Source organism: Thalassophryne amazonica, chromosome 19 (genome assembly GCF_902500255.1).
Source record: "Thalassophryne amazonica chromosome 19, fThaAma1.1, whole genome shotgun sequence".
Lineage (NCBI taxonomy): Eukaryota > Metazoa > Chordata > Actinopteri > Batrachoidiformes > Batrachoididae > Thalassophryne > Thalassophryne amazonica.
In genome coordinates this window covers 37,755,685-37,770,655 of record NC_047121.1, presented here as the reverse complement: position 1 = coordinate 37,770,655, position 14,971 = coordinate 37,755,685, and the positions used below count along the sequence as shown (strand labels likewise).

General features: G+C 40.3%; 1 protein-coding gene across 1 annotated transcript in view; it reads left to right on the top strand.

Moving 5' to 3' along the window:
* Window positions 1–10,574, top strand: part of mideasb (mitotic deacetylase associated SANT domain protein b) — an 84,638-nt gene extending 74,064 nt beyond the window's left edge. The window contains exons 16-20 of the mRNA XM_034195086.1: window positions 1,676–1,764; window positions 2,246–2,392; window positions 5,195–5,323; window positions 5,978–6,177; window positions 9,749–10,574. Coding sequence (XP_034050977.1) covers window positions 1,676–1,764; window positions 2,246–2,392; window positions 5,195–5,323; window positions 5,978–6,177; window positions 9,749–10,010 — 827 coding nt within the window. The 3' untranslated portion in view covers window positions 10,011–10,574. The remainder of the gene's footprint in view (window positions 1–1,675; window positions 1,765–2,245; window positions 2,393–5,194; window positions 5,324–5,977; window positions 6,178–9,748) is intronic.
* Window positions 10,575–14,971: the final 4,397 nt, after the last annotated feature.

The following is a 14,971-nucleotide window of genomic DNA, read 5'->3' as shown; positions in this document are numbered from 1 at the left end:
TATCGGTGATACTGGGCCTGTATTTACTTGGTATCGGATCAATACCAAAATTCCCGGTATTGCCCACCTCTAGCTCAAAGTGCACACATCAATGCCTCACATTCACCCTGATGTCAGGCTGCTGCTATGCAAGGTGCTCACTACACACCGGGAGCAACTAGGGGATTAAGGACCTTGCCCAAGGGCCCTTAGCGATTTTCCAGTCAGGCTGGGATTTGAACCAAGGATCCTCTGGTCTCAAGCCCAGCGCTTAACCACTGACCATCACCTCCACTGATATGACTTGATACATGGGTGCTAGTCTTCCATTTTATGACTATTTTCCGAAAAAGTCAAAGTGATGAATGCCATTCCTTGAATGAATCCGAAGCGGACAAACTCGTTACACGAGCTGTGATTGGTCAGAAATCGAAGCTCGTGGAGAGACATCAGCTTTGTGTGTGTGTGTTTCAGTACAGAATTGAGAATTTATTTTCTCCATTGTAATCAAAGGTAAGCACACTACATAAGCAAAACGCTATTGATGTCGGTGGATTGAATCATTTCTTAACGATTCACGAAAAGAACCGGTTCTTGACACCCATTCCTAGGGGGATTAAAGAAAATGGGAAGCACATCCCAAACGGTCGATACCAGCTGATAACCGTCATATGGTAATGCTAATATTTGACCGAATACGGTAATACAACATAGTAAAAAATGTGATAATTCCCAGAAAACCTTCTGAGAGATGAAATTTTCCAAAATGTACCTTAGATTCTTCAGCAATTCTATTAGGAACAAATTGAAATGATGGCATTTGGTATTTAGTGGTCCCTGGTTGCGACCTTACAATCACTTCAAAAAATTTTAATGAATTTAGATTAGCTGCTTTTATTTATTTATTTTTGAGTCACATCAAAACACGCTGGCCTTCAGAAAATCTTATTACAAAGGATGCGAGATGCAAAAATGATAGATTGAGCAAAAAAAAAAGTGGATTGATATCATAAATGAGGCAGGTCCCGACCAGAATACTGCAAAAATTGTCAAAGATTGTCCTAGTTGAAGGGAGTCCATTGATAGCCAATTTTTTTCAAAGTTATTGTTTATCGATTTTGCTCTGGAATTAACTGTGTACTATACTGACCAAAAGAGTCGATGCATTTGCTGGCTTTACTGCAAAGAAGATAACTGTCAGTGGAAAATGTGTTTGAGAGTCCACTCAACATACTGAGACTGCAGGAAAGGAAACAAGTAGGAGGGAGGGCACAACTACAAACAGATCTTTCGTGGGTTCAGCAGAATCACATTCTGTCGTTGCATTTTCCTACAGGTACATGTAAGCTCCAATTGGAGCCTCTGCAGGTTGTACGGTGCTGGAGGAGCAACCGGCGGCATTCAGTGCCTGAACACGCCTTTAGCCCCCTGCTTAAATCTAAGCAAAGCAGTTTTGGCCCTGAGAGTGTGGTGAGGGACATTTGTGGATGACTGGAGGATTGTCAGGGTCAATGTAATGGCTGGAAGGGAGGTGGGGGTGGGTTACAACATGTGGTTAATCCCAAAAGGAAGACAAGAGAGCTGTTGTTCATCTAGTCATTTTGTATCATGCGTTTTAACGGTTTCGGGGGCGGGGGGTTATCGCTCTTGACGTTTGTCTCTAATCACGCATCACGTCTGTCAAATTGTCCCTTAGGATCAGACAGCTGGACAGCGACTGAAAGACGTCACTTCAACAAAGGTATTGCTGCCTACAAGAAGGACTTCCTCATGGTGCAGAAACAGGTATTTCTACTTGTGCTGCAAAACAACCTTGTCATTTAAAAATGGCTAAAATGATTGTGCACATGATTTTTTGTCTTTGCCCAAATTATTGAATCCGTCTTTCCTTTATGACGATCACACACAAAAACTGCACTTCACCCCTTGAGACCCAGTGGTGCTGATGTGCTCTAATCCATTAAAAATAAATAAGAGGGAGAGAAATGGAAGAAGAAACTACTTTTCTTCCCATCCACTTACGCCTCTGCATCCACTTTACTGATTGTCGATCTGTGTGCTTTTCACCAAAGCAGCATCCGATTAAACAAACAGCCTCTAAATGAAGGCATCTTGCCTGCTCTTGTTAACCATAGTTGTCCCTGTGCTGAGTCATGGATTTGCATGAAAGCCAGTCTTAATAACTGGAAATACTTGAAGCTTTGAAGTACTCTGAGTGCGAGAGAGCTGACATAGATTTAACAGCCAGTCTGGTCACGTTCCACAGGTGACCACGAAGACTGTGGCGCAGTGTGTGGAGTTTTACTATACCTACAAGAAACACGTCAAGATCGGCCGCAGTGGGACACCGATCTATGGCAAGGCAGATCTTTTTGAGAGCAGGACGACTGACGAGGATGACCACAAGGATAAGGTAAGTCCAAAGCAGAGTTAATATCTGCTGTATAATTAATTGTAGGGTTGCTAATGCATACATATGAACGGTTGTGTACTAACTGTATTATTAAATTAGTCCCTCATAAAGACTTATTTTGTGAGACTTAAGTGTCCTGATTTGAATTAGAAGACATAACATCTTACATATATCTACAAGCAGTTGTGATTTAAAATGTTTCTACAAGAAACTGGTTCATAAAATCCTTGAGTTATCTTGGAGTGGTATCACCATTGGAGTGACACCTGTTTGGCAGCAGGTATTTTAGTCTAGTTGGAAATGAAAAAATGACTCCTTGATTACTGGGTGAAATGAATAGACTTGAAACAGGAGTGCACTGCTTAGAAACAATCCAACAATCAGTGAAAATTTACTATTCAATCATTCAGCCATGAGGAATACAAGCAGTGGCATCTCTCTCACAAATGGTGCATTCAGTGTCCTCAGCTTATAGGAGCAGATTTGTACAAATGAGAACATTCAGGTGCAGTTTCACTTGTTGTCATAGTGATAAATATGGGGCAAAGGTTGAATCTACCTCAAGATCTTCGTAACAATGTTCCAAATTAGATCCAAATTCAAAATGCCAACTACTGCATACCTTGGGTGGAGTTCTCCTTACGCGTTTCAGAACAGGATGCCGTATTTTTTAGAGTATAAGTCACATCGGAGTGTATTTTGCACCCGTTAACCAGTTCACCTTTTTTCTATAGTATTAGGTCTTTAATTCCTGGAAAAGTCTGGCATAGTCATAAAAATTATTGTTAATAACATGTTTTTTTAATTTATTTTTGTTTGTTCTCTTTTGTATATGTCGTATCCAGGATTTCCCAAAGTAGTAAAAAAAAACAGATTTATACTCCAGAAAATACAGAAATTATTGCTGTCAGAGGCTAAATATCTACAACTACAGTTATTCCAACAGGTCAAAACCTGCAGTGGCATTCCATCACTCTATGGAAATGCTGTCATAGTGTTATGTCAACATTCTCAAAATATCACTCATCTTTTGCGCAAATCCATAATGGGCACCCAGGTTGTGTGAAAGATGTGCCGTGGTAAACTCTCAAGAGTTCACCTTCACTTTAAATGATGAGGCAAGTGCCTGTTAATGAGTTGCCTGTCAGGTTGCACATTAGATCTAACCAAACACTTGAGGCAGCAAGGTGTCTATCTTGCATTCTTCGAGCCAAGTGTCATCAGTCAGAGTAAATGGCACCTTGAGTGCAGCCAGGGACAGCTGGCCTCCACACACTCTTTCTCAGCGCCAGTAAAGACAAAGCTGACCAGAAGGACAAGAAGTGGCATTTGTGGAGAAAGAAGTATATTCCTTATCTCTCGTCAAGTCACTGTCATACACGAAGGCAAGATTTTATTTGCTTTTTTTAAGTTTATCCCAAAACGTTTGACTGAATTTAAGGTACTTTTATAGTAACAGTTAGTACTGTGCCCATAGATAGTTAATCTGCATTTTTGTTTCTGCTTATTTTAAGTTTGCATGCTTTGATGGTTAAAACTAACTTTTGGATGAAGTATTTTGTAATGGTGGGATTCGTGTGCAACTTCCACCTTGATTAGTAAATACAAAACATATAGATGCATCTGTGTCTGCTACCAAAATATTAAAGGAGAACCGCAGAGCACCGCGTGTTGGCTGCCCCATTAAAAAAAAAAGGCACGTTAATGACAAACAAACACTGTCTGTGTGAAGCGGTGGACGATTCTCGCAGAATCGCATAGCGAGAGGATAGGTAACGTAGCTGACAGCACAGTAGAACTGCTGGATGTTGCATTTCTTCTTGTGTAGTAGACGAAAATGAGGAGGGAGTTTTTTATTTTTGTTTTTTTATTTCTTGCAAAACATTTTCATCTCGTTTTTATTCGCCAACAATAATGCACATTTGCATAGTTTTAGTCATTGTTTGTAGAACATCGGTGCCGTCTTGTCGTCATCGTCTTAGTCGTGGGAAAAAGGGTTGTTGACGAACATATTTCGTCTCATTTCATTTGACAAAATTAACACTTCTTCCATCTTGCAGTGGATCCTCCATGTTTTACACTGAATGCCCTTCCTGACAGCTCCAGGTGTACAAAGAGAACTTTATGAACTTTATGAATGTTCAGTTAGGATTAAAAGAATAAAGCAGGAATGAGAATTCATGCAGTTACGCAAGTGTAGCAGTTTTTAAATTTGTGGTGCTGTTCATCTTTTGTCTGCCTGTGGAAGTTATAAGATGGTTGATCAATATCAACAAAACAAAAATCCTTGCAGTGTGACTTGAATGTTTTGTTTTACCATACTTTCCAGACTATAAGTTGCGTTACTTTTTTTGTCATTATCTTTTCTTTTTTTTTCACTAATTTAAGAGGTCCTGCAATTTATATTCTCAAGTGACTTGTATGGGGAAAAATACTGCATTATCATCTATGTCTATAAGATGGCACAGTCTACACAAGTTGCTCCTGTATACTGAAAGACGTACTTTGTGTTACACTGAATGTGGCTGTATTGTAGCATTAAACTAGATGCCAACTGCTTTAAATGAGGAGATCTGAATGATAAAGCAAATTTAAGAAATCATGCTCTCAAACTGAAAGACTACATCGACAACTTTGATACTACTTGGCACAATACTATTTTGCCAAAACTTCAAGAACAAATAACTGGAACTGTGATGGTTGAATAAAACTAGTATAAATCACGGCACTTTCAAAAGTAACCTCCACTTGTGAACACATTGCAAATGTTTATTTGATGTGGATTGTCCTTCCTTTGGTCAGCAGAACTCTCAGAGATTAGAGCCACAGAGGGAGGAGGACGGCAGCAAGTGGGAAGGGTCAGCTGACAGGAAACAGGATGTCTGCCCCACCAGAGCGGCGGTGCCGCCGCCGCTGGAGTCAACTGACAATGTGAGTATCACCCTGTAATGGTAGACTTGCTGCTCCAGATGTCCCTTTGATCTTCAGCAGTTTGGTGTAAATTTAGATTTGGTTATGTTGAAGATGGGTAGACCAACATTTGTCCACTTTAATGAAGCCATTTAAGTCAACAATTTGAATGCTCCACCCACTGCTAGCACAATAAAACCTCTACATTTATTTAGGAACATGAATATTTCAGACTTTTTTTTTTGCACACACCCCACCTAAAGAGATGAAACCTTATTGAAATGTGTTGTTATGAACCCAATTCAGTCTGGATGTGTTTGTCCTTTTCAACTCTGGCCCACTTCTCCCAGTGGAGAGGGGTTGGTTTTGCTGCCCCCTGCTGGATTTCATTTTTAAAGTAAATATCTTGGCTGCAATTGGTTTGTGGGGATTGTGTAAGAAGATGAGTGCAAACAATGACTCCGCAAGACACCTTTGTCCTCGTGAATGTACAACTGATAAGTTCATTTTAAAAACTGCGAGGCGGTTTTGAGTTGGTGTCGATACAGATTGTTCTTTTTTTGTTTGTTTTCTTATGAAGCACCAATTTTCTGTCACACTCTTGCCTTTCATATCTGGGTTAAATGTCTTTTTGCATTGATGAACGCACTTCACACTTCTTTGCTGCCCCTGTAGCCCGGGACCGTCCTGATCATGAAAGCCCAGGAGGACGCGGGGAAGGACCAGCCCACGTCTCGGGTCATCCAACCCCCTCAGCTACCCCCTCCCACCTCTAAACCGCACTACGGCGGCAACGCACACAAGCCCAGTCCGCCGGCAGGCAACAAAGGTGGAACTAACCAGGAGGGAGCGTTCCCTTGCAAAAAATGTGGCAGGTCAGTCATCAGAAATGTCATGCCGGTCTTTGGCGGGGACACATCGACACGGCTCTGTTTACAAAGATGCTGCATTCTGACAGCGGCGAACTCTGGTATTTAAGCGGCCACTTAAACCTCCTTTAGGATTATGCATTATATTTTTGGTAAATAGACTCAATCATCTCAGGAGTGTTGCGGCAGCAAAGAAGCAAACCGTCATGTCAGGTTTTGATTAAATACCAGCTCCTCTGGCAACACAGGACCTGTTGTTGCCAACTGTGTCCTAGCAACTGAAACACAGACTAGACATGGCACATTGTGCCACTCTCAAAGCGACGCTATCCAGTGACCAAACACGAGCTCCCCTCGCCTGTTAGATACAGGTCAGCCTCCAATAAAATATCTGAGAGGAAGTCTGGCGTCAGTTACGTTATGAAAATTGCACGATTTTTAGAAAAGGTTTTTTTGGTCAGTCTGTCTATTTCTGCACAAGTCGTGCAGCTGCAGCTACCAGGTCATATTCATTTGTTTGACATAGTATTGGCTAAAGGCAAACACAGTCAAGGTTTTAAAGATGAGGACCTGACAAAACATCAGCAAGAGTCTCCACAAATTATCACAACATTCGTATGAAATGTCACGAAAGATGTTGCGATGTTGGGGCCACCACTTCCAAATAAGACACATGCATCAATTCAAGAACAGGAAGTCTCATGAAAAATGTTTTGCAAGTTGAAAAACGTTTGCAAACACAGAATGCACACAACCTGGAGCACACGCAACAATTTAATTGGATAATTTTTGTTGTTCTGAATTTAGACGGAACTTGCTAACACAGAAATGCTTTGCAAAGCTTCACAACAGAAGGACTCTTAATACAAGTAGAAGTTACTGCACAGAAAACTTTAACTGACTTCTACTATTCAGTGCATTTCAAATAAGTAAACGTAGCAATAAGCTAGTATAACAGTAAAATTGTGAATAAAATATATACTTGAGTACTGAACGGTCCATCACTTGCATACTTTATTCACTTATGTACTTTCTTATCCATCACTTAAAGTCCCTCTGGAAGAAAGCGCTGGTTTGTGTTGCGAGTTCTTCCTTTGTGTTGTGAAGCTTTGCAAAGCGTTTGTGTGCTTTTCCAGCAGACCTGTTATCAAATTAAATTGTATGTGTTGCAGGTTCCATTTGTTTGTGTTCTCTGACTGCAAAGTTTCTTTTAGTTTTTGCTTTTTCTTCAATTTGCAAAATGTTTTTGCAAGCAACTACATATTGTCAAATTGATGCAGATGTTTTTAGCGTTTGTACGTTTTCTGCTTTTGCTGGTGTTGTGGCCCCTACTGGCCACCGTATGATGCCAATGCAACATGCCACAATGTGTAAAAGGTACAATCATTCTTGATTTGAAAAACATATGTTTGTGTCTGTTTTTCCATCCTCTCCATTTGAACATTTGTACTATATATAACAAACTGTCGCCATGAATTGAATGTATTCAACTTTTAAATTGCAACATTAAATCACATCACAGCCCTTATGGAATGGGAGTTTACCACCTTGTATTTTTGATGATTGATGGCTTGTAGATTATCAATGGTAGTCTGAACCTCAGTTGCTTTTTTATTTTTAATTCTTAACGCTGCAAATGTGCATCCTCGGTGAAGCTTATTTTAGCACTTAAAACAAAAAGCTTATTGTATGTAAATAAAAACAGAATACAATGATTTGCAAATCCTCTTCAACCTATATTCAGTTGAATACACCACAAAGACAAAATATTTAATGTTCAAACTGATAAAATTTATTGTTTTTGTGCAAATATTGCTCATTTTGAAATGGATGCCTGTAACACATTTCAAAAAAGTTGGGACGTAGCAACAAAAGACTGGGAAAGTTGATGAATGCTCAAAGAAAACCTGTTTGGAACCAGGTGAGTGTCATGATTGGGTATAAAAGGAGCATCCTCAAAAAGGCTCAGCCCATTCACAAGCAAAGCTGGGGCAAGGATCACCACTTTGTGAACAACTGTGTGAAAAAATAGTCCAACAGTTTAAGAACAATGTTTCTCAACGTTCAGTTGCAAAGGAATTTAGGGATTCCATCATTTACAGTCCATAATATAATCAGAAGATTCAGAGAATCTGGAGAACTTTCTACACGTAAACGGCAAGGCCGAAAACCACCATTGAATGCCCGTGACCTTCGATCCCTCAGGCGGCACTGCATTAAAAATCGACATCATTGTGTTAAAGGATCTTACCGCGTGGGCTCAGGACACTTCAGAAAAGCATTGTCAGTTAACCAGTTCGTCGCTACATCTACAAGTGCAAGTTAAAACTCTACCATGCAAAGCGAAAAGCCATACATCAACAACATCCAGAAACGCTGCCGCCTTCTCTGGGCCTGAGCTCATTTGAAATGGACAGACACAAAGTGGAAAAGTGTGCTGTGGTCTAATGAGTCCACATTTCAAATTGTTTTTGGAAATCATGGACGTTGTGTCCTCCGGACAAAAGAGGAAAAAGACCATCCAGATTGTTACCAAGCACAAAGTTCAAAGCCAACATCTGTGATGGTATGGGAGTGTGTTAGTGCCCATGGCATGGGCAACTTACACATCTGTGATGGCACCATCAATGCTGAGAGGTTAGCTTTACCTTAGCCTAGCTGACCTCCTCATTCCAGCTGTCCCACAAAGTGCAGACGAATCACATTCAGAGTAGCATGAAGGTCATCCCCCCCCCCCCTTTTTTCCCCAACCAATGTGATCTTTCAGTTTGAGAGCATGATTTAAATTCTATCACGCCCAGCACGCCCTCCACAGATATTTTCTTCTTCTTCTTTTTTTTTTTTTTTAGGGGCTGGCATCCAGCTTTGATTGTGCCACCTTTTGCACCTTTTGAGTGTGGATTACAGGACTTCATTCATATGAGTATATAGGAGCAACTGGTCACATATCTTATAGATGATAATTCTGTATATTTTTGACCTATAAATTACAGCAACCAAATAAGTTTACTTATAGTCAGGAAGTACTGTAGACACCTGGTGCCCCAAGACCATCAGGCCTTTAAAAAGTGCTGAACAGTGCAGTTTAACCAGAGTTGACTGTAAGCTGTTGCGCCATGTGTGTAAGCCTAAATATGTCTTTAGCTGATGGCTCCTTTTGCTGAAAATGTTTCAAAATAAAGCATTTCAACAAAAAGGCAGCAGCCATAGAGCAGCTTACTGTGGTATTGTTGTTGCATGCAATAGTTTATAAATGAACAGAACTCAGCCAACATTGACTATGGTTTCTTTAAAAACAGACTTGAACATTTTGCCGTGAAGTTGTTTAGAAATGGCAGCTGCTCCAAGCACGATAAATGGGAACAATTCAATGCGATGACAAAAACTTTGCCAGGTAAATCCTTAGACCTGGTCCATTTTGGCGCCCACACACCTTTGCTACTTGTTGTAATCTGCACCACATATGGCCTGACTTTTATGTGTTGTGTGTGTGTGTGTGTGTGTGTGTGTGTGTGTGTGTGTGTGTGTGTGTGTGTGTGTGTGTGTGTGTGTGTGTGTGTTTTCCCCACCCCCACAGGGTTTTCTACAAGGTGAAGAGTCGGAGCGCTCACATGAAGAGTCACGCCGAGCAGGAGAAGAAAGCTGCAGCGCAACGCCAGAAGGAGGCAGAGGAGCGTGCAGCGGCAAAGGCAGCCGCCGAGGCTGCTGCCGAGGCCGCCGCCAAGGCCGCCGCCGTCCTGGCTGCACGGCAGCATAACGGGATGCGGCAGGTTGAAGGGGACAGCACCAATGATAACTCGTCAGATGGGGACATTGAGGATGATGAAGACTGGGAGTAAGATGAAGATCTGGCTAATTGTCTCCACACGGTGGCGCTCCCTGGCTCAGCGGGGGGGAACCTTCGAAACTTTCTGTATATTTTGTGGAACTTTTTCAGGGGCAAAGTCACTCCCATGTAAGTGCTGGAGTGTGTGCGCGTGCACTGCCCAAAAAGTAACCAGTACCCCTTTACTCTGCTTGAAAAGCTTTCCCACTTACCTCTCTTGGTCACAGGGCTCGGTAATGTCAAAGCCATGCCGCTTCCCTGTGCACGGTCTGTGCCAGGCCTTCCTCAGCACTTTTTTTTTTGTTTGTTTGTTTTGGATGTCACTTTTTCAAATGGCAGGCTCGGAATGCTTTGGACCTACGGCGGCATTCCGACTGTCCAGCGTCAGGTGAGGTTTTATGGAAGTACACGGCGCGGTGTTGAAATGTGACAGCTGGGGAAGTGTGGCGAGGCAAACAAGTCCCCCCGGTGTTTGGTTTCTCCTCCACACGGGTAGATCACACAACAGACGGACAGTTGGGTGGCATGTGCAGAATGTTGCCTCTGTTTCACTGTGTTCCTCCGCTGCCGGCTGCCATAAGCGCTCTCATACACGTGATGTTCCCGCTGTCTCTGAGCGTCGTTTGTTTGGGTTTTAGTTCTGTGAATCCCCACTGCAATGGTCCTCATTATTATTATCATCATTATTTTTTTTTTTTTACATATATAGTTCCCAGTTTGCTCCTCACTGTTGATGCCTTGGATGTTTTTGATGTTTTTTTTAAAACCTTGAAATGACAATCAGTTTTACACTTTGTTTTTTAATCTATAATATATACAGGTAAATGTCGTCGTCTCCTGTGTAGCTATACATAGTTGTTGTTTTGTGAATATTCTTGTTGAGGATTTATTATTATTATTGTTGTTGTTGTAACTGGGTTTTGGGCTTGCAATTTGAGCGCTTTTTGCCGTACTGTTAATAGCTTTCCTTTTTATTATTATTATTATTATTTTATTTAAACAACAACAGCAGAAATACTTGTTGCCTGGTTGTTGTAACTGTGAGGTTTTTCAAAACTAGAAATGAAGGCAGAAACAGACGTGCAATAGAACAAGTTGACTCCTGTTACCAGAATTCCACGCCTCCCGCATGTGTCGTCCTCATGGCCAGCTGTTCTGGATGCCTTGTTTGTCAGCCCAGTAACTGACGGGAGGCACCATCCTGGACTGTTAAAACACCGTGCCGCTGGCGATGCACATGGCAATGCAGAAAATGCGACAAACAGCACAAATAATTGTATTTGTTCTCTACTACTCTGTCGGTCACGGGCTTTCAAACGCAAGTATTTGAAAAATAACCAGATTTTTTTTTTTTTTACTGGTTCAACTAACAAGTACATTTAGAATTTTTGACAACGTTAAAAGTACTGTGCAAAACGTTTAGGCAGCCCATATATTCTAGACAGATGTGACACTTTTTCAAAAGCAAAATGTTCAAACATGAGTTTAAAATAATTAAAATTTTGGCTATTTATTTGTGGGTGTGCCTGACTGAACAAATAATTTGTAATTGTGAAACTGAACTGTGATCAACCAGATTTTTCTCCTAAATTTGGGCTATATATATATATATATATAGTTCAAATTTTTCCATGCTTTTAAAGTTTTTGCACAGTAACATTTACAGTTAAAGTAATCTTTACCCAACACTTTAAATGTCTTGATTGACATTTAATGCTGGAAAAATAAAATGAACGGTTTCTTTCTTTACGCTGGTCTACAGTTGAAATGCTTCTGAAATAAATGCAGTCAAACTTTACTAATTTTGGCCCACTGAGAATAAAAGTGATGATTGAATTGGTTGATAGGCTCTAGTTTTAATATGTTACTACTATGCTACTAAAGGGTTATCTTTGATGTTTTTTTAAAGTGTTACAAAAACAGGTGAAATATTATTAAATGGTCAGAGAAACATGAAAAGACCTATGTGTACGATTTATCATGAAAACTCAACACAATATAATTATATAGACTTAAAATGTAAAAACTTAAATATCTTAGAAACAGTAGCCAACCAGTCATTTTTATTGTCATATTTGAATTCAGCATGCCCAAATCTATCGTAAATAGCACATTATATTTCTGAAGCAAATAACTGCTTAAAATTTGTAGACCAGTGTTATCGGCAGTACACAAACTTGTGGTACCTGAGAGGTGACGTTAAAAAAAATTGGGTGGCCACACAGTATTAATGTTAATAACAAAATAATTGAACCGTGAGTAATGACAGTGGATAAACTCTGAAATTACTGGAGTGTAGCACTATTTGTTCCAGACATTGTTACATTGATGTGCTATGTTTGACGGACTATAGTACGAAAATGCTACCTACAAATAATGGCAACCATTTACAGAATCAACAGTTGGTACCTACTAATTTTTGGCATACCAGCGTATGGTAACGTTATCTATGGTCAATGATTTCTTTTATGACCAATCCGTAGGTAGAAGTGACATGTTTGTGTAATAATGTCTGTTTATAAGTTGAGGTACTCCCCAAGGTCCAAAATCTGGTCATTTCCAGAGAACGTTTATTGCAGCAGATGACTCCAGTGTGACACCTTAGAAACCGAGTTGAAACTTGATCTGTAGTCACATGACAGCAAAGGTCTTGAAGACACGTGCCAAGTAATAGTGTTTCTTCAACAGTTACCATGTTCCAACACATTGCAAACTTGTGGTCATGCAATAAGTATTTTGTTGCCATGCATAACATTTTTTCAATGTCTCCTCTCCGGTGCTGCGTTGGTTTGTCGAGTGAAACTGACCACGTCGTTCGAGTCGTAAAGGTGACAGGACGGGGCTCACTTGTTTCCGTGTATTTGGAAAGCTGTTGACTCTGTGATACAAGTTGTAAAGTGAAAGTTAAACCTGAAGCACTGCCTGTAAATCGCCACGTTCAGGAAGGAAGTCATGATGTCAGTTGTGTTGTTGGCTGTTGTCAGCCCGTTATTACACAAATTGTAAAGTGTTTATGTAAAAGCTTTGCTTGAGTTTACTTTGGACTGAGGAAAACGGCATGTTTTCATCCATTTATCTCTGCGGCTCTCTCTCAAACCTTTAGCCCACAACCAGCTTATGTTGCTATGGCAACAAATGTATTAAAGGGTTATTTTGTTTTAAAGGACAAACCACAGCGGGGAGTCTGTGGCAAAGTGAAACGGCTCCAGTTACATCACACGTTAACCCAGGTCTATGCACAGAATGTGTGTGTGTAAGTGTGCATGCGTGTGTGAGAGTGCTTTGAGTTTAAAAGTGTAACCGTACGCCAGTCAGCACGGAGAAAAAAAAAAGACTGTTCACATTTGGTATGTTAATTTATATATTTGCTGTTTATTTTGGCTTGTGTTGCAGTTGCCACAAAATAGTTTTCAGACGAATTACAGATGAAATCGAGGCCAGGATGCAAATTTTCCTTGTTTCATCCAAGTCGATTATGGGAATTTGTGATGGGGAAAGTTTTATTTAGCTAAAGATTTCAAAAATATATGAAAATTCTATGTTTGCATACTTTCTATGCTATTTTAATATGGGGTTCACACTAAGGAAAATGTTGAGGAATTTCAAGTGCTTTTTACTACAGTGTAATTTATTTGTTCCAATTTGATTTTTACCACTTGTGTTTTTAGCTTATATATACAGTCTCTGGTTTTTAGTAATGATTTATGAAGCACTGTATATTAAAGTTTTAAAGTATTTGTGACTTTATTTATTTTTGATGTCTGTCAGATTGGGTTGGAGGTCAATATGTGCATGATCCATGAAATCATCCACTGCAAGAAGAAAGGTACTGTTTGGGCTCTGTAGTACCCACAGTGAGCAGAGGATGGCGCTATAACACCAGTAAAATGTTGTGGGGTCTCACTCAGATTTGGTTTAATGGACTGTCTCCAATTTGGGCTTTTTCATCAGCTAGTATCTTAAAGGTGTCTGTTCCTTATGTTCATGAGGCTAATTTGGAACTAAAGTTCAGCACGTGTTCAAGTGTCACCTGTATTCTATTAGATGTATACAGGTGTTACATATTTAAAACACTACTTAGTCATTTCAATTTGAAAGAACACAAGCATCTGCTTGCCTTGATTAAAACCATAAAGGGGCTCTTGTTACCTGCCTGCCATAATCCTACCAACTGTAGTCTTGACAACACAATGCCTTTCACTACCTAAAACAGGATTACCTGGAAAACAGTTTGATCACTACCCCCTCCGCTGAATTTATGGCAGCATTTGCCCAATTTCATTTAAAGGCAACTGAGTTTTCAGAAGTAAATTTGTAGTACAAAGTAACTCATGAACTTTTTTGAGATGAGAGAGCCTAAATACATGTGATTGCAAGCTTGGTGGCATATTACAATCTGTTTCAATGTCCCATCGTTGTTTGCACTCATGGAGGAGTTCGTGGTAACATGGCATCGCACCGAGATTTATGTAGTTGATTATTGAGAAATTAAGGACCTTCTGAAATGGCTATATGGATGACGCGCAACCTGGGTGTGATTGGTCCAGGAATTTAATTTTAAAACAAATGATTACATTAACTTGCATTTGCGTTACTTTTCCGTGACACCATTTTTGTTGTTTGCAATCAGCGAGTCGAACCAAAACCACTCCGAGCTCACAGCAGATGATGGGACCCTGAAAGACTTTCTATTGTCTTCCTGCGAAACGTACTAGGATCTTCTGTAGAACAAACCATCTTGAATAATGTTGTAAATGTGAGTTTAAATTGAGTAAAGTCACTAGCTGGTTATCAGCAGTTTTTAACTTTTCAACACATTCGCCGGTAAACAAGCTCAGTAGCCAAGCTAGCGTGGAAGCAAGTGTGTTGCCTGTGCTAGCTAGCTTGCTACAGAAAATGCTAGTCGGGTCCAAGTATTTGGACATAATTTTTCCACAGTGCAACTGAAATGAAAATATATGCTTGAGTGTAGAC